The 24,451-nt window shown below is 40.0% G+C and overlaps 1 protein-coding gene across 1 annotated transcript; it reads right to left on the bottom strand.

Annotated features, from left to right (window-relative positions):
* Window positions 1-13,220: 13,220 nt before the first annotated feature.
* Window positions 13,221-22,045, bottom strand: C1H3orf85 (chromosome 1 C3orf85 homolog). The gene is made up of 4 exons (XM_062572505.1): window positions 21,997-22,045; window positions 15,499-15,647; window positions 15,215-15,300; window positions 13,221-13,299 (listed from the first exon to the last, which is right to left on the bottom strand). The coding sequence occupies exons 1-4, from the start codon at window positions 22,043-22,045 to the stop codon at window positions 13,221-13,223; spliced, it is 363 nt and encodes a 120-aa protein (XP_062428489.1).
* Between the last annotated feature and the right edge of the window lie 2,406 nt (window positions 22,046-24,451).

Genomic DNA, 24,451 nt, shown 5'->3' with positions numbered 1-24,451 from the left:
AACTTTAAAGCAGTTCTTCAGAAAGGCAACATACTCATGTCATTTTTCCTTTTTTTTTCTCTGCCTCTTACACCACAGGATGCCTCATGTGGAAAAGCATAAAAATATTAAACACATGTAAATTTGTGAGCTGGAATTCTCTGGTTGCAGCTAGATGCATGAGCCAAACCTAAAAATAAATCCTTTAAAATATAAGTCCTGTTGGGAAGACAAAACAAATGTAGAACAGTCACTGTCAGAGCAAATAGTTTGCCTGTTGTTGACACCCTTGAACACCTAATGTTTCCTGTGGGTTTCCTGGCTTTCAGTCAGACCTGCCCTCTGAACAATCTCACTGAGAAGGACCTGAAAGATGAGTCCCATCATAACATGAGCACAGCTGGCTAAGTACAAACACACTTCAGATTTTTTTTTTCCTCCCACCAAAGTTTAAGATGTAGCACAGGCTACTTAATATCCTGGAGCTCTTCGTGAAATTTTGATGACTACTCAGTCTAAGGGAGAATGTCCCTGACTAGAAAAGGCCCACAAAGGCAATGCTTTGGTCTAGTGGCTTACACTGAGGTTTTGTAAAGCTGTCAGTACAGCGCAAGTAGTTTCGGTGTGCCTTGATTTCAAAGTGATCTCAGTTGCACTGTTTCCTGTACCTCTAGAGGTGATATTATTGTAGTGCATGAAGGGGAATGCTGCTCCTAATGTCAATTTTTGTATGCTAAGTGTGTCCTTTGCAAGGGAATTAAGCAAAGCTGGGGGGACTGGAAACCAAGACAAGATGATGATTCAGCTCCATATCCCCTTTCCTGCTTTTGACTTGTATGCTCCACAGCTGCTCAGCTGTGCCAAAATGTTGTCCTCACTTCTCAAAAGCCACAAGGAAGCTTGCACCAGGAACAGCGTTGCTTCACTTTCTTCACCTGTAGGTTTGTTAACACAAGTGTGCTGAAACACATTGCTTAAGTTGTATCTCTAATAGGTCACGTTTCAGGGATGTGCCTTGTCACACACACACCATGGAAGCTAGGAGAGGTGAATGACTTCTTCCTGTTTGCATGGGGCCTGCATCTCTTCCTACAAGGAACCCCAGAGTTGGGGAATTGATTTAATGTCTGGATGGGAGCTCAAGGATGAAGTGACCTTTCGGAAGAAACAGAATACTGAAGCAGCATCTAGAAGGTGAGCAATTTGCAGTTAGTTTTCCATGTGTTCCTCTGCTGTCACTTGAGACTGTTTTTCTGTGAAGTATAGTGAAGAAGGCTTGCTATTCCTCTGGGATAGAAATAGGGTTTGTTGGAAGAATTATGTTTCAGAAGTGTCTACTGCGATGGCAGTAAGGTGGAGTGGAGAATTGCTGTTCTTGGATTTTTTTTTCTTTTGATTGAATGATCCCTTCAAAATACGTTACGGACTGATTTATTTGTCTGCACTGATATCATTGGTATTCTGTTTATCCACAGAAAAACAGCAGCTGAAGCGACCACTGTATAAGAAAGGCTTTTATATTTTAAGCACCTGCCCATCAAGTGTCTTACACAGATTCATTTCATGCAGAGAGATCACCAAGTGACACCTTTTCATCACTATCAAACTGGATTTGGACAAAGGATGTTGACATAAGACTCGTTGTTTCTACCTTCATGCCTAAATCACTGACCTTGTCCATCTCTGCACATGCTTTAAGAAAATGGTTTTTAGAAGACATACCTTAAAGCTTAGATAACAGCTGCTCTTTCTTCTTCTTCTGAGAAATCTGCTTATCAGCAGGAGGAAACAGTTAAAATGATTCTTGCAGGATAGAGATACTGATCTCTGGTGTCTTTTATAACTCTTTTTAAAACTGACTGGTAAGCCCCTCCAGGATATCGATGGACAATTAATGCACTGTAGGTTTCCCTCTTCCGTTCAGATGTTTGCTTTTGACAAACCGATGGTGGGACTGCGTACAGCTACCATTTAAATTGCAGAAGAAACAACATCATTTCCTAAACAGGATACAGGGAATGCAAATGGCAATCTAGGGTTATGTCTGAGTCTTTGCTAACTAAATTTTTGCCTGGGTGTTGTAACTCTTTCATTCATATCCTAGATATGGCTGAGTTGCTCAAGATTTAGTATATATATATAAATATATAGTGCAGTTCTTTTCTTCAAACTCAACTAAAAGTAGGTACTGTCTTTTTAAACTCATTTTAAACAGGGAAAGGCAAGATTAGTTTTACATATTCTTACACATTCCTTTTTCTTGGCATGCAAACGTGTTGCTAGTCGTTGTAGGAAATGCTTTGGTAGTAGCTTTCTGCCATTTCTGTGTGGGACATGTAAGAACAAATAAGGGAAATATAGCTATATAAGAAATATAGCTCTTTGCTATAACCACTCTAACAAGACATGATTTTTGAGGTAGAGTTGTTTTCTGAGAACTAAGCAATGGAGGCTGTCAGAGATTTCCAAAGAGGGAATCTCTAGCGTTATAAAATGCCCTATTTTTCAATATCTAGATAATAGCCTGATGTGACTAGATTTATAGGCAGGGTCGGTTACACATCCACACTGTCATAATTCAAATAGCCATGAGGGCTAGCTCTGGCAATAACCAGCTGATGGCCCATGGTCTGCATGCAGCGTGCAAGGGCACTGTGCCCAGCAGAAGCAGGAGTAGAGCAGATAAGGGACTGTGAGCAGGAAGAGCCTGATGATTTAGGAGGGGGACAGCAAGGGGGACAGGACACAGAACAGGAGTGGGACTCTGTGAGCCAGCAGGTACCAGTCCTAAGGAGCAAGGAGATGGAGGTGTGCAGGAAGCAGCCTGGCAGGGCATGTGGGAGGGCAGTGCAGGACAAGCACAGTGCCAGGTAGCTACAGAAGAAAAGGAGTTTTCTGCACCAATGCCAGAAATGGGGGAGCAGTGAGAGCAACAGTATTAGCAGGGTGGGGGGAAAGGAGTGGAGATAAATTCCCCAGAAAAGGCTCGGGAGCCTGAAGGAGGGAAGGAGAAGGAGCTATGCGCTACAACAACATCTTGTTTCTAGTCATTGCACCAAAAGCAAATGTCATTACCACCTTGGTGCCTTCATTCTGGGCTGTAGATCCTCCCCAGGTGATCTACATGCTACTTAATGATGAAGATGCCCCCCACCGGGGAGGCAGTGGTCTATGGCAGCAGTTGTGGCTGGATAGATAATCTCTGAGCTGCCTAGAGTCCTCTTTGGATACCACCTGGAGTCCCCTCTGTGATCTCCTTTCAGTGGGCTTGGCTAATGCTGTTAACCCCACTTAAGGTGGCAAGCAGTGCAGTGACACACAGTTATCCTTGTTAGCATAGTGGTAAGCGCTCTGCTGGGTAATTAAATTGCTCAGCTTTCCCCACATTGGCCTTGAGCGCCACCAAAAAAAAAAAAAAAAAGAAGAAAAAAAGGAAAAAAGGGACATATTAATGTGAGTCACAAACGGCAGCAGGAAAGACTTTCAGAGGGCTGATGTGCAAACCAATTTCCTGGAAAAAGAGTATTGTGTGTGTGATATCTTTAAACTGTGAAGGTTTTAAAGGGCATGGTCACAACCCTGTTGTCGAGGAGCTGTGAACTGTGTCAGACTGCAGCCAGGCTGCAGTCAAAAGAAACTTGGAGTCTCACTTCGAGGTGGTGTGAAATTAAAAGCCAAAGGCCAGGGCTGTTTCACTAACTCAAAAAAGAATAAACGAAGGGGAATTTAAATGCAAGAAAGGTTGGTATGGATGAAGCAGTCAGGATGTAAAAGGGATTAGTCGGAAATTCAGACATTTTTGAAGAGGGAGGTTTTTCCAAGCATTTTAATTTTTGGTCATTTTTCCTACTCAATTTCTTCTCTTTGGTTATAGTCAAATAGACTCATTAATGGATTACTGGTATAGTAACAGATCATGGAGGATATATTTTTTTTCACTTCGAAGACATATAAGTTAAGCATTAGTTTGAGAAAATCAAAGCAAATTAACCTGAATTTATCTTCCATTTTACTTTGGAATCAAAATTTAGATTTGAAGAATAATGTGTGTCTTCAGACTTTAGCACTTAGGCTAAATTAGCACTCTGGGAAAGGCTTATCTTTGGCAATTCCCTGCCCTCCTACCCTGGTGGGGTGATAGATGTTTATTTAATTTGCACAGTACAGCTATTTGAGACAGGCAAACACAGGGAGTTTATTGCTCCCCTGCATGGTTTATAGCTTAACACCTGAATTTCACTACTCTTGTAGATTAACAACCAGTGCCATTCATCTGGTTTTACTGGGGTGAAGACAGAGGACAGTCAAAACAAGCGAATGTGTAAATGTGAACATGTGTCAAAAGAGGCAAGAAAGCTAGAATTACTTAATTCTTCTCATCCTTGAGTCTGGTTATTAAAGATTTTATCAGTCTCATGGTAGAGAGGCTCCCTTTTAGCATTACTTTTACCTGAGGAGTTGCTGGTGTGGTTGTTCACCATCTGATCACAGCTTTATAGCTCTAATAACTAAGGGCCAGGCTTGGGGCCTCTCTTGCTCCTTAAATAGCTATTGATTTTGAGGCTGTCTTCAGGCATTGCTTTTTCCTGTCTCCTCCTTTGCTCTCCGCCAGGTTCTGAACCTTTTCCAGCTATGACTGTTCCTATGGTGTCTGGGATGTCTGTCTCGGGGCTCTACAACTTTCCCCAAACTACTTTCTCACTCTGCTCCTTCTAAAGCCCAGAAAACAGCTCATTCTTGTGACGCACACTCCTCAGGTTAGGTATTTGCTTCTCGCTGCCTTCCCACATGCCACAGCCCGTCGGTGAGGAGCACCTTCGCTCTCGTCCACTGTCTAGCAATCACTTTCCATACAAACCAAGCTAAAGTGAGCTCTAAAAGAAAGGATTTATTCACAACAACCAAAACAGAGAGCACTGGCACAAACATTTAGAAAAGACAAGTTTTGAGAAAATGAAAGGAAATTGCTGTAAATCTGCTGAAACTGTATGTAAGAGGTCACCATCCATTTACCTGTTTTCAGCCACCTCTTACAGCTGCTTACCTGACTGGTTCTTTAGCAGTTCTGTTCTTCTCTGTGCCCCAGGCTTCAGGTTGCCTCTCTTGGAGATGTACCTTTCACAGCAAAACCTACTAGCTTGCATAACCAATGTGCTCCTCTGATATCAGACACCAGTTTATTTTTTCGACTCAGTTTTTACCCTCCCAAAACATATTTTCTTCCAATGTATTCAGGAGGATGCGTTCCCACTAAATATAGACTCTGCTTTTTAGGGGGGTCTGGGGAAGTATTACTTTAGCAGATTATGTCTCATAGCTGCTCTTTAACTGGCTTATTTAACAACTTCCAGAGTTACCAGAGAATAACACCTCCATTTTCCTCAACTGTCTTCCTATATAAACCAGCATTAATTTTAAAATGTGAAACACCTCTATTTGCTGGACCTTCCATTGGATATCAGTTCAAAAACTGGTCACAACACTTGTCCAAATCTCTATTGTCAGAAAAACATGTAGCTCTTGAGACTAAACATAATGGTAATCAGCAACTGATTTGGGCTGACTACTGGCCAAAACTAAACTTTTGAGGGGTAACCTTGGGCTTTTCAGAAGGCCTTAGGAATGAAACTCAGATTTTATCAGGTGAAATATAGATGAATGAATTTTCAGAACTAATAGTCTATCATAAGAAGAAATTCTTGAATCTTCTCATTTTGTTTTTAAAGCTTAAGATTCTTCTGGAAAGGATCTCTGCCTCTCACAGCTATGATGATACTACACAGGGTTGTAGTCCGTTGCGCACTTAATTCAAGCAAGCTGGAGCTTTACAGGACAAAATGAAGATCTGCCTTGGAGCCATTGTAGCCTAGAGAAGCATGGATGGTGAGCAGCCGTTTTACAGAAGTAAAGTTTTATTGTTGCAACCAGATGTTTTCTAAAGAAGGTAACACTTGATTTAAATGTTTATAGAGATTTAATGATATGCAGGGAGCTGGGCACACTGACTGTGTTGGGATTTGTTCAAACTGTCTTCTGGGTGGAAACACTGCTGTGGCCCTGCTTTCATTTGTGCAGAGCTTTCTTCCCACGCTCTTTTCCAGCTCTTCAATTTAGGGTGAGCTCTAAAGTGGTAGTGGAAAATATGTCAGTTTTAAACTACTGCCTTGGTCTTTTGAATTAGTCAAAGGCTATGAACTGTTTTTAATTGTGGAAAATGGTCTTTTGATCTCCTTTGAAAAGTGCTCAACGAAAGTATTGCTGTGTAAGTGGGTTAAGTTCAGCCACAGGGCTGTGGACTACTACTAAAAAGTAGCTCTGCTAGGACATAGAAGGCATTCAGAGAACTCAGAAGAGTATTCATGCATATGTAAATATTAAATTCAGTAGTCTATCATCACTGTCTTTCAGTTCTCACTTTCAGCTTGACTTCAGCTGGCATGAGTTTCCATGCATGAATATTTGTGGGCTCTGAATTTTAATTGTTTTTCTGTTGGTCTCTCTGTACTGAATACCCAGGAGGAGTCATGCTCATTCAGCTTAGAAACAAAGACAATACAGTATGATTGGCAACAAAATCACAGCAAGGCACTGTAAAGAAATACACGATCCTTTAAAAAAAAAAAAATATATATATATATATATAAAAGCAATTGGCAAAAATTGTAATTTTGATTTTCCTGAAATTATTCAAAACTTCTTCACTCACACTGAGCCCAGGAAAGAGATGAAACTGAAAAACTGAACTTCACACATTAAAAATACACTGGTAGGCTATTAATGTATCTTTCTATTGTAATATCTATTTTACTTTGCAATCTGTGTGTAGATTCATCACTTTCTGCTGTTTCTACTGACAAAGTGCTCATGCAACTGCTATTGTTGATCATTTCTGGAAGCACAATGTGGGACTGGCATATCAGATTAGGAGGGTCTCCTTACACACTGGAAAAACTAATTCAGATCTCATTGCTACCTTGTAAATGCACAATATTTTCCCACCTTTATGGATAAATGTATTCTCACTGTGCAATATGTGAGAATTCATGTGCTGTCTTAGCCAATTTTTATGTTTTGGACAAGCTGCTGTGATATGTATTCAATAGTGGGTGGCCTAAATTTGGAGAACTATAAAGCCTATAGTTTAGCAGTTACTGAGTGGTCCCTTCCATCCAGGAAACTTGCTGGTTATGAGATCTAAGTAATGCAAGTAAAAAGGAAAATGTATCAGGCATATATATATAGCCTCTCCTTAAGGAGCTTTTCTGTAAAACCGTTGTGCTGTCAGAAGTTAATAACGATCCTGTCACCAGATAATGAGACAGGAGCACTCATAATCCATTATTTTCATTGAACATAATGATTGGTAGTGCTGTTACACATCGTATGATCTTGTACTAGAGAGATAATGATTTCATGTCTGTACTCTTCAGTGCTGGGAGGCATTTTCTGCATAAACATACACACTTCAGGATGTCCAATTTTAGAGGATGGTTAAAACAGCTCTTTAACTTGATAGAGTCCTGATGCTGCAGGACTTACAGAAGACAGATCGCTTCTGTCGGGGTCAGATTCAAAGGACAGATCAGTCCTTTGCCAGCCAGCTTGCTCGTGCAGAGCAGCTACTTTCAGACTCTGCTCAAAACCCAAACTGACAATTTCAATGCATTTCTCTCAAGTTTCCCCTACCAGACTAATAGTTGCAGCAGTTTCAAGTTAGCAGGTTTCAGTGCAGATTAGTTCAACTTGAAAAAGATTCAGAGAAAACTTGGCTGGCCTGAGCAATGTCAGTGAGCTTCTGAGAAAAATGTAGTTACCTATTTCTGGTTCTCCTGGGACTCATCATTTCTTCTAATGAACTGGCTGAAAAGCAGATTATACAGCATGCTTTTGTTTTAATCTCTGCTTACTCATTAAAGTTCCTTAAGAAGCTGATCCTAGGAAAATGTGCCTAATGCTTTCATGAAGTGTGCTGATAACCCCTTTATTTCCAGGCATGCAATTTTAGGTGCTAGTTTAGACCTGGAAAGTGAGACTGCCTACCTGAAATACCCCATATTCCCTCACTCTGCTGCTTTGTCACTATTTCCATTAGCCTTCTAGCTTAGAGGCATCTGCTGTAGGAAACGGAGCCAGCAGATAAGGATTTCTCTGAAAAATCCTTCAGCTTCCACTCCTGGTTTCAGACTAGTATGTCCTAATGACAAAGCCTTCTGTTTCATGTAAAGAGACTTTTCTGTAATTCTCTTATTTTGTAGTTTTTGCTTTATATACTGTTCCCGGAAGATCCTGGTATATCAAGGCAGCCTGAACATTTTAGTGAGGTGCAGAGCAACCTTTCATTGCTGTAAATGGTACCTGTGCATGTGCCTTGGCTATATTTAATCTTTTGGCAATTACTGAGGCAATGAAAAGAGACCTCAGCTTGGGGCAGAGAGGATGAGGAGGGAGTAGGGTGCTGTGTAACCTTGAGTAATTAAAAAAGGAGATTATTTTCTTATTTATAGGAAAACAGTTTCCTTAGGCCACAAAGTATCATGGTTGATTCAATTGTCCGTATGCCTAACAAAATGTAATTGTCCCAAATGACATATGAGCCTTCTGTGGAAGGTTCATTCAAATCTTGCTTTAAATTACAGATTCCTATTTAATACATCCTTCTAAATAACTACCTAACCAGTTATGCTGCAGGGGTAAACAGCCAGCACCATGCTAAGTAGCTGCCTGTTTAGCCACTTCCTTCCCACAGTTGTTTTCTTATCGTTAGATAGTTCTACCGGCATTTTGAGGATGGCAGACTGACTGCTTTCCGATGGCACCTTGCACAATCAAGCCTTGGATTTGTGCTGATAATATGGATAGCAATTGTAAGGATGGTTTTTAAGTCTTCCCTGCACTAGCTCCCTGCTGCGCAGCAGCTTTCAGTCACAGCCAGGACACAGCTGAATGAATTACTCAGACAGGATCTCACATGCTTATTCAGTCCTGCCAATGAGGTAGTGACTGGCATGAAATCACCTTAGCAGTGGCTGTGCCACCCGGAGTAAGCAGCCAAATACGAAGTGTTGCTCCACACAAGTTATCTGGTAATGCCTGGGGCAACGCAGCTTTTACTGTTTCATCCTCAAAGGCTGCAACACACCAGTCTTACTCCTTTTCCTTCCTTCCCGAGCCGTACCTGGACTGGCACTGACCCAGGAGAGCTGGCCCTTCTGCAGTGGATGGAGAGAGCTGAAGCGACTGAGCTCTGTGAGTGGTAGGCACAGCCCACCCAGTGCTGCAGTAGGATGTTGCTGCAGGCTGGCCTCAAAGGGAAAAGCCGCTCGCTGGGTCTCCACGCATCAATCAGGTTTACAGCCAGCCAGCTTGATGGCCTCGCTTGTGTGAAGAGTTGTCACTTCTTCCCCACAGATTATGCTTGATATGATATTGTGTGTCTGAAATACAGATCTCTTTGACAGTCTTTGGAGCAGAAAAGTAATTACTGGAATTTTGTAAGATACTAATCATATACAAAGAGTGCTTATTTCTTTTCCTGACTGTGTTTTTCAGTTGTGGATAATTTTGAATTCTTTATGGTCTAACTTCTGATCTCATTGCTTCCTATGAGTGATGCAAAACACTAATCATTTATTTTCCACTCTACATGGATTGGTTATGGCAACATACCTGCCTCAGGTGGGTGATTTGTATATTTAATCAGCCAATATAAAATCACTGTGAACACAGTTTGCTTTTGCTGGCACTGAGGATAACAGCAGTAGATATAGATTAGATAAGTGTTTTCTCTCTCCAGTTTTGGTTTAAATTTAGGCAACAGAAGATCAAATGTAAAGCAGGTGCATAAAAATGATGTGATACAAGGCCAAATGTTTTATGCATTAAAATTGAATGAGACCCCATTCAATCGTCTGAATTACCATAGTGATGAAGTAGCATGTAGATCTGTCCTTGAATATCAGGTGCTACTGTTCTGTTTGAAGAAAGCATTTCAGCTCAGAAAATAAGTTTCTTTCATAAAATCATAGAATCATAGAATCAGTAAGGTTGGAAGGGACCACTGGAGATCATCTAGTCCAACCTCCCTGCTCAGCAGGGTCACCTAGAGCATTTCCTATTACCTTTATGTACTGTTACTTGCTGAGCTCATAGAAAATGGTGTTTCAATGTGGTCCTTCAGACTTATCCCACATTCAGTGTTTCTAACATGGGTTATGTATTGCTTACTTAGGCTCTGCAGCTCTGCTTTGAATGATTTGTGTTTCTGCTTAGAAGAAGGCCCATGTAGCATTAATCTTTTCTGTAATTACTGTTGGAGAATTGGGTTTTCTTATTTCTCCTGTCACATCAGACAACACTTGAATCTTTCATCTGGCTTTCTAACAAAAGCAAGGCTCATAAAATCATGCTGTTACGGTGTGCATCTGTTTGTTTGTCTTCTGTGTCCAGCCACAGTGAAAATTAAATGCTGAGCTCTTTTTAGTTGAATTTAACAAAGTGGCAGAGATCACAGAGAAAAATTGGTTCTTCTAAGCTTTGCACATTTAGGGATCCAAGTAACAGAGAGAACAAGCAAGTGCTCAGACTGTGGAAAGGGCTGCAGTGTGATTCAGATCTGACTAGACACCTGGGAACCCCCTTGGAGGAGATACCTTCTAAGTGCAGCAGCTAAGGAAGACCTTCAGCTGGAGCTGCTAACCAGCCATGAATCTTTGAGGAGTCTGATCTCTGTAGTTCCACTTAGAAACACATGCTGCCCATGTCACTCAGAAAAGAGACTCAGGGCTGTTGGACAGATGGTTTCCTGCATCCCCTCCTAGTTAGCTTCTGTACAAAGGCAAATCTGACACCAGCTTTCTTTCCTCTCTTTCAGCACCCATTCCTTCTCTTCTCCATGACGTCCATGATGTGACTGGCCTCAGGGAGTTGGTGCTCCTTTTCCAATAAGTTACGTTGTTTGGAAATCAGCTAGAGGCTGTGCAGTTTTCACAGAGCAGGAGGACAGGAGTCCCTTCCTGCTCTGCTACTGAGACCGAAAACTTCCAGAAAGAAATTGCAGCCCATCATCCTGATAGTAAAGAACCTGTGTCCACCTTCATAATCAGCAGAGCTGCATCTGAAATTCTCTTTATTTTAACTTTGTGCTTTGGATTTTACATCGGTAAGATACTACCTGTGCATCTGTGCTGCACAGAAAAAGCAAGGGAGAAAAGCCTGTGGGTGGCAACATGAAGGTATGTGGGAAAAGTCAGAAAGGAAGAGTTCAGTGTTACCTATGCTGGAACACTATGTAAAGCTAAATAAGGGGAACAAACCTGGAGGATGAAAAATTTTTTCCTGGTCTTTAATAGACTGCATAGGAAGGAGTTTAACATTCAGATGCCTGTGAAAGCCATTTAGTCAGTGTCATGATTGTCATGTAGTTTGATAACAAGAAATAAGCACCTCATCCTCCACTGCTACTCATGCGTGTACAATTCTTCCCATTTAATTCAGCAGGACTAATTATCTGAATTAGTGGCATTAGCTTGAAGCTATGTTTTTGCAGATTGAGTCTCTGGCTTTCAGAACAACTTCTTTAAAAGAATTAGTCATGTCTAAATACAACAGAACTGTCAGACTGCATCTTCTGGCTTTGTCTGACATTTTGGTCACAAAATCAACCTTATGCAAGACTGTCCTCATGGCAATAGGCTTAAAGCAGTGGTTACTCTAATTTTGTGTCGCTGACAGTGTTAATAGGTTCATAAAGTTTGGAGAGTTACCTCACTAGCTGACAGTAAATGAGGTTAAGATACACTTCATTTTACCCTCCACTTCACTGCTGGACTTCATCATCCACACTCCTGGGATGTCTGTAGTCCAAACTGTTTGTAAATCAACTCCCAAACTAATGCCCATTTTGATTTAACTTACAGGATGGACATAAAAACTAGAGCTAATTCTCAGGCAGATCCTACACCCCTGCCTTGACCACAACATCCGTTAAAGAGGCAGGCTGAAAACAGCAATACTTCAGGAGCTGATGCACAAATGTCTTGGACATCTCTGTTTACTGGGCAGCAGCATCCGTTGGATCAGCAAGGTGTACAGCTGGAGGAAGCAAAATCCTCTGATTTTTAACTTACAATTTAAAATAAGAGGCTGTGCTTATCATTACAGTCCTGTTTTTTTGCAATGAACTGAGGAGCTTCAGTAACTTCATAATGCCTGCTTTTATTACTGAGGAAAACAGTGGAAGGGTTGAGGAACTGCAGAACTTGTTTATCCAAGGATGGGTGACAAGAGAAGAGGAGTGTAACAGCCAGGACATAATTGTGTGTTTAACTGTTGGGCTCTTTTAGTCTATACGTCACTTGTCACCCCTTATCTTTAAATGAACAGTTCATAATTAAGTAGTGTGAATGAAAATGTGAAATTCTACATAGTAAATACTGAATTTGCATCTCATTTATCTTTTTCAAGTACTTAATGAATTTCCAGTTTCAGCTAATGAATAATGGAAATTTCAGGCCCAGTGTCCTACGCAGGGAAATTAATAATGGCCTGAGGATACTTTCAAGCCTAGCAGCATGGTAGAGATAGCTGAGATGTCAGAATACGTATTCTTCCTTAGAAGATCCAACACATTCTTCATATTCATTCCATTTGGTATATAGTTCATATTCACAAAGGACTTGGCACTCACAACACATAAAACCTGCTCTTTGAGGATGAAAAGTGATAAAATTGCCTTCCTTTACCTACTCTGCCCTTAGGGTTACCATATGCTTTGGTCTCACCAACAGGTCTTTTTCCATGTGGAAACTTTGACTAGGGCTGAAAACTTACTAGTGTTTGCTAGGAATTTGTTAATAATACATTGTAAGAAATTTGAGATCTCCCTCCCTTTCTTCAAAGATGTTCCAGAAGTCCTGAAACAAGTCAGATTAATGGATGGGAATGGGAAAACTTCCATACTCAAGTACTTGGCATAAAGAACGTTTTGTCATCACCTCTTTAATTAGAAAAGGAGCAGTGAATAAAAGTTTTCACCAGCTCCTGCTGCTACAGTGTAAGAAAAAGCAGCTCACTCTTGTAGCTGTGGTTTCTGTCACTTTTGGCATTCAAGTCAAAGTCCAAAACTTTAAATGTGGAAAGCGAAGCTTTCCAAATAATAGACAGTGGGATAAGATAAAGTCATTTGTGGCAAATACGTAACATGCCATATCCTAAAATTGCCAGATATGACAGATGTGTAGGATTTAATTGCTCATCCTTGTCTGTTGCTGGAGGTGAGTCCCAGACTGCTGCAGCATATCCATGTAAGATCTGATGTTTTCTCTAGAAAAGATGGAATAAATTGCATTAAAAAAACCCTCTGAAAATTAATTTAAAATCTTGTTGGCAAGTTCAATCTTCAGATTTGCAAGTCTTTGCAAATATTTTCTTCTAGAGGTACAGCCTCTTGAACCAGATTTCTGCGTGTGCTGTATAGGCTTGCTTTTCTTGACCATCTTGAAAATACCAATAATCATTAACAATAAGGTTGAAAATCATTATTCTGTGTTATCCAGAATGTCTTTTCATAGCTTCTAGCTTGTTGTCCTTTCTACCATATGTGTTAGTTAAAGCTCCAGATGTTAGTTTGTGTCGTATTAGCATTATGAATTTTATTCTGTGTGTTAACCAGCCTCCTTCTGAAGTCATAAACATGCTTCAGGGGGAGTGCCTGGAAATATTTCTGCAAACTAGCTTTAATTCCTTTCATATGACAATCGTAAGAATTGCCATTCTGCAGGCATATCTCATCTTGCTGTACGTCTGGCACTGTCAGGATCACAGCCTTCAGACGCATGTAGTGGACAGCTAATAGTTAGAGGTTGTCAGGCATGTTTTATCTGAACAACTTTTTCTGCTGGAAAAAAGTGGGGGTGTGGGTGAGGCATTCAGGAAAAACATAGAAAGCATCCTAAAGTAACTTCAGTTTTGTTGTAAGACAGAAATGAGGGCTGCCAGGCAAGCAAGCCTTTGCCCATCTCAATTTTGGAAGTTGTGAGATAATATCCTGATGCTTCCTTCCACTTGCCCAAGGACCTTGACTCCGGGCCTGGCAGGAGGACAGGGCGATTGTACCTTTTAGCTGTTTCTTTTCCATCTTGCTCCTGCTCAGAGTGAGTGAAACAGGCAACACCTTTCAGGTGGGACAATCCTAAGAATTTCAATTTGTGACTCCCCAAATCAAATTCTCGTCTTGCAAAACAGCACGCTTCAAAAACCACTTTTCAAAATGAAAATTTGTGCTTGTGGTCAAAAAGAAATCTACTTTTAAAGCAATAAAATTCAGACTATATTCAAAGTGTATTATGAGAAAAGGTTTGCTCATTTTCCTGTTAGTAGTTGCTGTTAGACTAATCAAATTGCTATTTCTTTGTAATTATTTTAAGCACTTAAACTTGTAGGTTTGTGAGTTTAGTGCTACCCACTCCTGTCCTTTTTAAAGGATTGCAACATCTTCATGTGAAAAGCATTTTTCAGGAGCAATGTGTGTTTTCTGCATTATGCTTGTCAAACGGAATCATTTAGCAATTGTTCCCTAAATTTCACTTAATTATCTCTCAAAAATGTGTGTATATTTTAGTACAGTCCTAAACAATTTCTTGATGACAATTTGAGATACTTTATTTCATGTAGTTGTCTGCCAATCTATAAATAATGGTTTTACCAACTGCTACATCTCATTCTCCATTTTGTTCAAATGATCTTTTTATTCTACATTGAATACAGTTTTGTTAGTGAAATAGATTATTTTTTTCCTTAGCCTTTTATTTTTCTACTGAGGAATTGCTTTCTGTCAGCATTTTAAACCAACCATATATTTCTACATTTTAACTTCTGGGGACTTTATATATGTGTGTGTGTGTGTGTGAGTGTGTATTTTATAGATATATAAAAAACATAAAAAGCTTTTCATGAAGTTCTTGCAAAGCATTCATAAAAAAATAAAAAGAACTTACCCAATAAAGTGACCACATTTAAGTAACTATAAAACTCAGACAGTAAAAACAACAAATCTTCAGCTTTTCAATTTGTATAATGAATATAGTCATATTTCTTAAAATTAATGTGTCTCATTATGCTGCTAGGCTCCAATTGCCAGTTTTGTTCATATGTTTTTATATTTGTCCGTTTTGTTTCCTTAGAGGCCTGTACCTGTTCTGACCCTATGAAATGCTCTGTGAAGAAACTCCATTTTTACCTGGCAATAGAAGGATCAAAAGCAAAAGATCCCAAATCCATGTAGTATTGTGCTGTGTTTCTCAAAGATGTCCATGATTCACTAACCTATGGTAGATCAAAACAGAAAAGAATATTCTTAGCTTTGATACTAAATAACAGTAGATCGAGCAACCTTCCCTATGCTGAGACTTTAGATACACACAAATAGCCTTGCTTGCCCCAAAAGGTTTCTGTTATGTGTTAATCCCCATTCTGCCTTTTTTTTTTTTTCCAGTAGATATTGCAAGATTGTGGAAAGAATACCTGCTCAGCCACAGTGTATCCCCATGCATTCTGGCCGCTGCTTGGGTCCCAGTAGTTCAGAGAATATGGTATTTGTCGTTTAAGTCGTATAAATTGATTTGCGGATTCTTCTGTCAGAAATGGTGCTCCGAGGACACCTGAAATGGAAGCTGAGCAGTATTTATAATATCAGCAGCATGGTTTAGTACGTACACTTTTATTTTTTTTATATATCAGCGTAGCATGTGTTTGAAATTTTAGTTTCTTTAAAAGAAGTCAAATATGGTCTTACCTTAGATCTTCAGAAAGATTTTTTTTTATACCCTGAAACTAATAAAACAGCTCCTATAGATCATTGTTTTCCTGTTGAATCCAAAGTGGATAAATTTACAACCAAATTAAAGCACTACCTTATTTTTAATACTAGTGTTTTGCAACAGAAAAAGTTTAGACTGGAATTGCACTCGTCTCAGGTGTGCTGAGAAACTTGAAGTAGTGTGAATTTCACAGCTAGCTACTTCTGAATTTCACTGCACTCCCTAAGCCCTGTGGAAAGGTGAGGTGTAGTCTTTATTCTCCTTAGCAACAGCACAGAAATTATCTGCCTGGAAGCTATTCTGTGGACAGAGGATATTGTACTGCTAATCTTTTTTTGCACCACATTGCTCTAGACATTTTTTGATGTCATCACAGGTGCAGATGATCGTCTTGAAGCAAGAATTCCTCTCGAGAAAAAAAGCTAAATTCCTCACTAACTTCATATGAAAGGCCTTGGTAGGGGAAAAGTCTTTTCTTGTTAGTCTCCAGGGTTTTTGACTTACACCCATCTAGGGCTAAACTGGTCTGAAATAGCACTTCAGTCCAAATTGCACAACTTTCAACAAGGTTAGGTTTAAACTCAGATGAAGTCACCCAGTGTGAGGCCAGTGTCCATAAACAAGCTTGCTCCAGTTTTATCGAATGGGTTTAAGTGAACACCTCAGGCTGAACTGCATGAACTGGCACAGCTAGGCCAAGCACTTGAACTAGTGTACATCGAGAGTCTGTCAATAGGAGTTTTGCAGGCCAGGCTGTTGCAACCCTGCTGACTCTCTGTTGCTCTTAGGCTCAAGGCAAGAATCTGTTCAAGAGGGGAATTGGCCTGACAACATCCAACATTTGCCCTTATGCGCAACGCTGAGCAGAACCCAGTTCACTCGCCCTTACTCTTGCTGGTTTTGCTGAGCAGCTGCAGTGTGGCCACTCTTTAGTTTTTTTAAAAAGCAAATATGTGCTGAGGCCATAGAGGTAGCAGATGTGCGAGGTAGAATATTTGTTACTCCTTTTCACTTGTATTTCTTTTCAGAGTCAAAAAATTCTTGGACAAAAAGGTGAGAAAATGCTTGATTGTACATTTGCTTAGCAAGTGATGAATGCCTCGGTAGTTCTTCCCTACTTCGGTTTCTTCAGATTCGAGGTTACTAGAGTCAGAAACTGGAGGTAGAAATTTTGGAAGAGGAGATTTCTAAGGAACACTATCTTTACCAGTTTTAACTAACATACAAATAAACCAAAGTTCAGACATCCTGTGTGTAAACTCTTGTAGTATGAAATGCTTTCTCTCTTAGGTAACCAAGGAATAGCTATCTCTGGACTTCAGAAATCAAGTAAAACTTTGGCCAGGGGAAAAAAAGATATATTTTTTGCCTTTGTCTATTAAGCTGCTACCCCTCTGTTCCAGAGCTGCATGAGATAAAACAAAACACCAAATTTCAGGTTTTCTCTGGCACTTTACTGTTATCCAGTAGAAAATCTATGAGCTATTAACTTCCCTTTAGTTAATTTGTTTTGTTTAGGTTTTAAATATTTTGTAAAGTCGTGATCACTCTTCTGGACTAAGATAATTGAACTGGGATCAGAATTTGGCTCAGTAACAGGCTTCACTTTTGTTTAGATATATATACTTAGTATATAGAGGCAGCATGTGCAGCTCTCCATCTCAGAGAAAACTTACACAGAAACCAGGAGATTGGAATTTTAGAGCATCCACGTGGGGCACTAGAGAGACTGAGGAGCAAGGGCATAGGTAAAAGTTGATGAAATTGCTCAGAACGTGTAAAGTTGAGTTGAGAGGCATAAAGAAGTTCAAGTTCTAGTGAAACAAAGTTAAGTCAGTGTTAAGAAGGCTGCACGCATTGGATGTGAATGTTTTTATTCAATTCTGTTTTTCCTCCTTTCTCCAAGATGAGTATGTTATTTAAAAAGCATATTTAGAGATTAATAGTAACCGGAGGGAAAATAGGAGGAATGTGTGTGGGAAGTGAACTGTTGTAAAGGCTGTATCAGCTGCTACCAGTCAGAGTATTTGTTTCCTTTCATAATTTCTATAGATTCACTCAACATTCTGATATGAAAATCAAATTACAGAAAAACTGGCCATTTTTCACATGCCAGATACTTAGCTTGTGTAATTTCTGCCTTCAACAGATAGTTTTGTCTGGCCTGTATATAGCATTCAGAGGGAAAACTATTGCTTCTTATTACTCCTATGATATCTTCTGAGCATCTCATTTTGGCTTAGTGAGAACTGGTATAAAATTAAACTTAACAGAGAGGAGATGGTGGTAGCCTCTTGTCATCTTTAGTCAAAATTGCAAATGGGTACTTAATCCAGCCTTGAAGGTCAGAAAACCTGATTATGGAGAAGGCATATTAAATAGCTTGGAATTCTGGGCTACTAAGAAAAAAGTATCAGAGTATAGCAAGCAAATTATACTAAAAGGATAAAAACAAAAGCCTGCATGGCTCTTAAGTTACTGTGCATTAAAATCTCATATCAGACTCATATGGGAGCATAACTCTATTGTGCATGGATAGATTTTTAGAAAGCAAGATACCTAGCTGGGTGCAACTCCAAAAACTCTATAGGGAGACATCTTTTTCAGTCAGCTGAATGCATAATGATCCACTTTGTCATACAGACAAAAATGGAAGTATGGGATTAGATTTGACACCTTTGTCTGTTTAGGCACCCACTAAATTGATACATTTTTCTTTTCTAAAAAGCTGAGCAGTAAGAGCTCTTGAGTGCTTAGCAGTCCTTCTGGAGAGGAAGAAGCCACCACTTGCATATCTAATGAGAGAATTTAATCATAAGGAGACAAACTTTTAGACATGCTTTAGTTTAGCATACACTTCTCCCCTGTAAGGAGTCTTGCTATGTGGATCAGCGGCAGTGTGTAAGCAGTGAGGAGCAATCTCAAGTCCTGGGACCAAACTTTAACCCTTGTGTGCATCCACCACAGGCAAGAACAGATTGTGCCTGACTTGCCAGGGTGTTTATGAAAAATATGACCATTACTTAGCAACACTTTACTCTCTCTTAAATCATATAAACTGGAGCTATTTGTTTCCTTGCTTTCTGAAGACTATCACATGTTTCTGACAATCTGAAAGCTATTGCTGAAGTTATTTATGTCAATGGAACTTAAATGTTGTAAGTCAGCAGTTGCTGTGGCTCTCTTCCTTTTACTCTAGTAATTCTTCTAATTATCGGCTTTAGTAGCTGTGCCTGGTCAAAATGTCAGATCACAGGGGTATGCCTGCCTGTGCTATCAGATATTAAAGCCAACAGTTAGACAGAGCTAAACTTCAACCTTCGACACTTTAACCTTGCTGAAGTTGCTGATGCTGACGTGTTGGGAACTTTGAAAAGGTAAATTGAGTGCTGCAACTCAGCTGTGTTCCTTAAGGTTAGGTATGGGCCGGAACGAAGCCCCGTGCTTCAGCTCTCTAAATTTCTAAATCCAGAAAATATTTACAAAGCCATACACTAGTACATAGTTGTCTTTCTTTTTTTTTTTTTTTTTTCCCCCCATCAAACTTCCAAGTATATCTTGGACAGACTTGTTCATAAGAGTACTTTGTGCCAATAAAAATCTTATTTTCATTTTTGATCAACGTATTTTGAAACATGCAAGGATTCAGAATACCACAATGCAATAATGTAAGTGCTGAAATAAAAGAGTGGAAGTGGCTGGTTCTGTCTTAGACGGTTTTCTAAAGTATTTTTGTAGATTATGTGACACTCCATAAAAATCAGGATGTGGGTATCTGTCAGTACTTTACAGGTGTATGTTAACTGCTGCAGGGACACTTTTTGGATTTTATAGACCACCTTTGTGTCACCATGTGTCACCATATTTTCAGTTGAAAAGCATGTTAAAGTTATGTTAAAATAAAGTTAGGTTAAAATTAAACTCCTGCATATTGCCTTTGCCAATGGTGAAAAACAGATAGTTGTTTGTGCACTGACTATGTATCCCTACATATTTGGATGGGGACAAGCACTATAATAAAACTAAATCAGATTTGCTAATGCCTATTGGCTGTAGAATTTAAGTCACCTATTGTTATGCGATTGAACGTAGTTTGTATCACCCAGTCTTTGGAATTTTGATCGCATCTGCTTATATTTAAAGTTTGAAGCATAGTCATCTCTATTCTTTGACAATTCTTAATTTTCCAGCACAGGACACAAGAGGTCTCTGGTTCAGGAGATGAGATCTCAGTCATTAGCAGTCATTAGAGATACATCATTCCCTCATCAGCAAAGGCAGACAAGAGACAGACAATCACCCATTGAATGTGTTGGTGTGATGCCAGAGGTCAGGAAATTTTGCGAGGACCAGTAATAGCAAGAAATATGGCAAAATTCCCAGATAATCCTAGGGAAAGAACGACTTTCTCTGCAACAGAGAATGAAAAATGCTCCACTCTTTGCTGCAGCACTGTGTAAAGGCTGAAGAAAAGCTCCAACAGCCCCAAAAGCCTATTCCCAGAGGTGTGCAGTGGTGCAGTAATCATTTGTAGTGGCTGAACTGAGGGTGTGATGAAGTGTCAGGTTCTCATTACTGGGCTTATAGGCTCTTTTTTAATTCACTACTATCTTGATCATTGCTCAGAGGTTTCACAGTTAATGAAAAACTGAACTGCACATTGCCAATGATCAATGCAGCTTTTCAGAACTCTTTTAAAATCAGTAGTAAATCGTTTTTCTTGTCTTGTAAAGAAAGAACCTTGGAAAGAGGGCAAACAAGGTTGTTGTGAAAGACAGAGGGAATAAAAGGGAGATAAGAGCAAAGATAACATTCTTCCAAAGCAGTGTCATCAGGCTGCTCACAGCCTGGTTTCTGGTGAACCTGGATGTGTTGTCCTGGCCTTTAATGGAAAGGTGGTGAGGTTCAGGAAGACCCAGAAATGGTCCAAGCTCAGGTGCACAACAGATCAGGGAGTGCAAATAAAGGCAAGGGAAGGTATCTAGATGTGCTGTAACCTGCAGCAGAGAGAGAGCCTGCAGAGCCTCAACTGCAGCCAAACCGTAGGGACATAAGACAAGAAAGAAAGAATTTGGTCCAAAAGAAAGAGTATACTTGAAGGTGGCCCCAATCCACAGCACAGCTTTTTTTGTACTGTGTAAGGGCAAAACCTCTTTTTAATAATCATTTCTCAGACATCCTTTTCTCCACTGAGAAAAATGAGTGACTTCATCAAACTATGACTGCTGCTCCTCTTTTACTTTACTGCTCTGTATAAAAAGTGAAATACTTGGGCTGTTTCCCTCATGTGGGAGGGAGGCTTAATTAATTCATGTTTAAGTATTGGCTAAATCTGCCTGCATCGTTGTGCCTTAGTTCTTCTTCTCTTGTCTTTACAGCGTGTGTGTTGAAGCACTGAGATCAAAGAAATGCTTTTAATACATTCATGTGGATGGAGCATCTTTCCATGATTTGGGCAATCACATGAGAAGTCTAGAGTCACTTAGTGCCTGCCTTCTTTGTTTTAATTTAGTGTGAAATAAATTAGTCTCACAGCGTGCACATCACTGATCCTTGACCATACCAGTCTGTATTTCTTTGAAAAGAACATTCTTTTAGCCTTAGTGATGCTGCAGTCCTGCTCCATCCATTTACACAGTGGTGTAAGTTTTACAAAGTGATTCTGGATTTTAGATGCCCTGGTTGCAAGGCGTTATAAAGGTCCAATGATCAGACAGTCTGAGAGCGCTGAAAAAAATCAGTCCTCTTAAGCGATTTCAAATCAGGCATCCCAGAAATCACTTGTAAAATTGATCATTTTGAGCCCTTACAAATGCACGTGAACTGTTGGTGTTTCTTACAAACAATAAATGATGTGATCAGAATAAAAAAATAGCGTTAAGCTTTTTGACAATATTAACAATTCAGGAAGTCATCCTCTATGAGACTTTCTCAGCCAGGAATGTGTTCTCACCACCAAGAGCTGAAAGAGGTTCAGCAGGAAGAGCTTCAAAAGCAATCGCAAGGAGCAGAATCAAGACTGTATTTCACAGACTTGCTGTGTAGCCTTGTGCTCGCCCACTCTCCCATATGTCCTCTCTGCAGTGATTTCCAGTTAATTCTCTTTTATCAGCGCTATTCTGGCTGTAACATGGTTTTCTTGCCAGCTGACTATTTAGCAAGCCAGAAGGAAATGACAGGAGAGAGGGTGCCAGGCACTTACCTGTAAACAGCAGAGCAGGCACCAGAATTTGAAACATTTTCAGAGACATTGCAAATTGTCCAGAGAGTGTTTCCTTTTTAAAGCAGGGACAGCCATACAATTTTATACTTTGCTATCTTTAGGTTTATAAATCATTCACCAGATACCTCTAAAGTGTTGGTGCAGTCAGAGGGCAGGGTACAGTGCTTAGCTCTGATTTGTCTTGTATGCCTCTGTTCATACACTTTGGACTTTGCAAGCTGATCCTCTAGTGAGACACAATAACTCATTATTGTGTGGGTACATTAACTTCTGCTTAAGCTTTATAATGTGAAATAGTACACTGGGCTTGTTCTGTGCATGCTGAACATGGCAGGTGTCTGAGAATCAGGCTTTTGCTTAACTATTTTCCCCTGGTTGTAATGGAGTATGTGTTTTATAGTTTGTGAAATGAGTGGCGAGAAATAGTGTTTGAATCAACCTGCTCCAAGAAGTGTCTAAATATGCAGTGTATTTTAGTTCTATAATGCTTGGATTGGGAAAAACTTCTAAGAAAACCTCTTGAGAATGCACTGGGACAGGAAGGGAAGGAGGGAGTTCAGTACCTGCCAACTAGAAAAGAATCATAGGATCTTTTGTTTTCTCTTTCTATTGTCAGGAATCTGCAGAGGGTGGGTCACTGTGAATTCACGCTATCTTACCTTTCTCATGTCTTCGGGTATATTTTACTCTCCCCCCTTTTTTTTTACATAATTAATTGCTTGTAATTGTTTTGTCTTGCTGCAGTCCCATTCATCTTCCTAAACTCATATGCATCGAGGAGAACAGACCCATGGAAAAGCTGAGCTTTATCACACATTGAGGTGAGTTGATCTGTAGTTCACCAGCTCAAGTGTACATACACTCAAAGACTTTTAGGTCAGAGAATTAGACCTTGTTGACTTTACAGGTTCCAGGGACCAGATTCCATACTGTTGGGCAGGAGCACTTCATTCTTAGAGTAAGGACAACCATGGTAAGAACCACTCAGTCTAGATAGTGAATGGACCAAAAGTTTGTTGGGAAGTGAAATAGCATTTGCTTATGTAATTATAAAGCCCTATCATTTTTGTCATCATACAGTGGTAGACAGGAGGGAGGAGGGGAGATATTTTGGCAGCAGGCCTAATACTAGAATTCCTAACTTTGCTGTATGTCATTTAGCAACTTAAGTATTATATTAGCATCATTCTTTAAAAAAAATAAATCAACCCTCCCCCCAGAAAAATTATGCTCGGAGGCAGGTACTCTGCACTCTAGGAACACAATAACCAAAAGCATTAATCATCTGAACTTGGAATATTTGGATCCACCTTCTCCACCTCTGAACTACTAAATTAAGTGTTTGATACCAGCCTTTTGGGGGACTAGCATTAAAGACTGAAAAAACTAGCATTAAAGGCTGAAAAAACTGGACTTTTGCCAGTGGGTAGCCCAGGTATCTGGCAAACATAAACTCTCAGGAACTGTAGACCTCCTGACAGAGCCTCCATAGTTATCTTTTCTAGCTTACAGACCTTTTTGAGCCATCTTCTCCAGTCCGTTCCACACTTAGCTCTTCCATGGATCTGCTTTCTATTGCAGTTTCCCTTCTACAGGCTTTTCCTCCCAGTTCCTGTTTCCTTACCTATCATGACATATGGAAAAAATATGTTGACATGTCATTTCATATTCATCACAGTTACCCTTTCTTTAATGTGCAGTTTGCTCATAGAGAGAAGAGTTAGTGAAATGGCCTAGGCCAGGTGAGATGATAACAGCCTCTGAGGCTTCCTAGTTACTCGGGCACAAGGAGCACTGCTGGACTGGCAACATAGACCCAAATGTCCTACTCTTCCTATCTCACCTTTCTTTGTGTCATCTTGTTGTCTTTGTCTGATTTTAGTCTCCCTCCTGCCCTCCCAGTCTTTCTTGTCCAGCCTGCCTAACTCTTGTCTTCTTCCAAGATTTATCTTCCCTCCTGCTGTGTGCAATTTCACATGAAATGATTCCACACCCATAAAGCTGAACTTCTTCTTATTGAATAATTTATTAGTCCCTTGTATATAAAGTGGCTTCCCACTGCCATTCCCCACCCAAGTCCTTTCTTCCTCTAATTTCCTTACCACTTCCATGTAGACATAGAGCTGCCTCCTGCCAGCTTCCTCCCCAAATCCTGCTGTGGCCCAGGCTCACTTCAGCTCAGGATACCTAAGAGGAAGCTAGTGTCCTTTCCTGGACCTCTAATGAAAACAGTAAGTATATTCAGTCTGAGGGTTGCGTATGCCCAGCTGTCTCACATAGAAAAACTTTTCGGAGCCAGATATGTTCTTAGCTGTTCTTTGAGGGCATTATATAGGCAATCTGGACATCACTAAAAATCATGAAAAGCTTTTACTGAATATAGAATTTTAGCTGTTAATCCCTAACAGACAAACAGATTGCACATTTTTTGGAA

Source organism: Rhea pennata, chromosome 1 (assembly GCF_028389875.1).
Source record: "Rhea pennata isolate bPtePen1 chromosome 1, bPtePen1.pri, whole genome shotgun sequence".
In the NCBI taxonomy this organism is placed as follows: Eukaryota; Metazoa; Chordata; class Aves; order Rheiformes; family Rheidae; genus Rhea; species Rhea pennata.
This window is presented reverse-complemented; position numbering and strand designations above follow the sequence as displayed.

Excerpts from the sequence above, each read along its gene's own strand:
- C1H3orf85 (XM_062572505.1), bottom strand. The coding sequence starts at position 22,045 with ATGTCTCTGAAAATGTTTCAAATTCTGGTGCCTGCTCTGCTGTTTACA. Across the intron at positions 15,648-21,996 it reads GCCTGCTCTGCTGTTTACAG|CTTCCATTTCAGGTGTCCTC; the intron begins GTAAGTGCCTGG and ends AATACTGCTCAG. Across the intron at positions 13,300-15,214 it reads TTTGATCCTTCTATTGCCAG|AGAAAACATCAGATCTTACA; the intron begins GTAAAAATGGAG and ends CATCTTTTCTAG.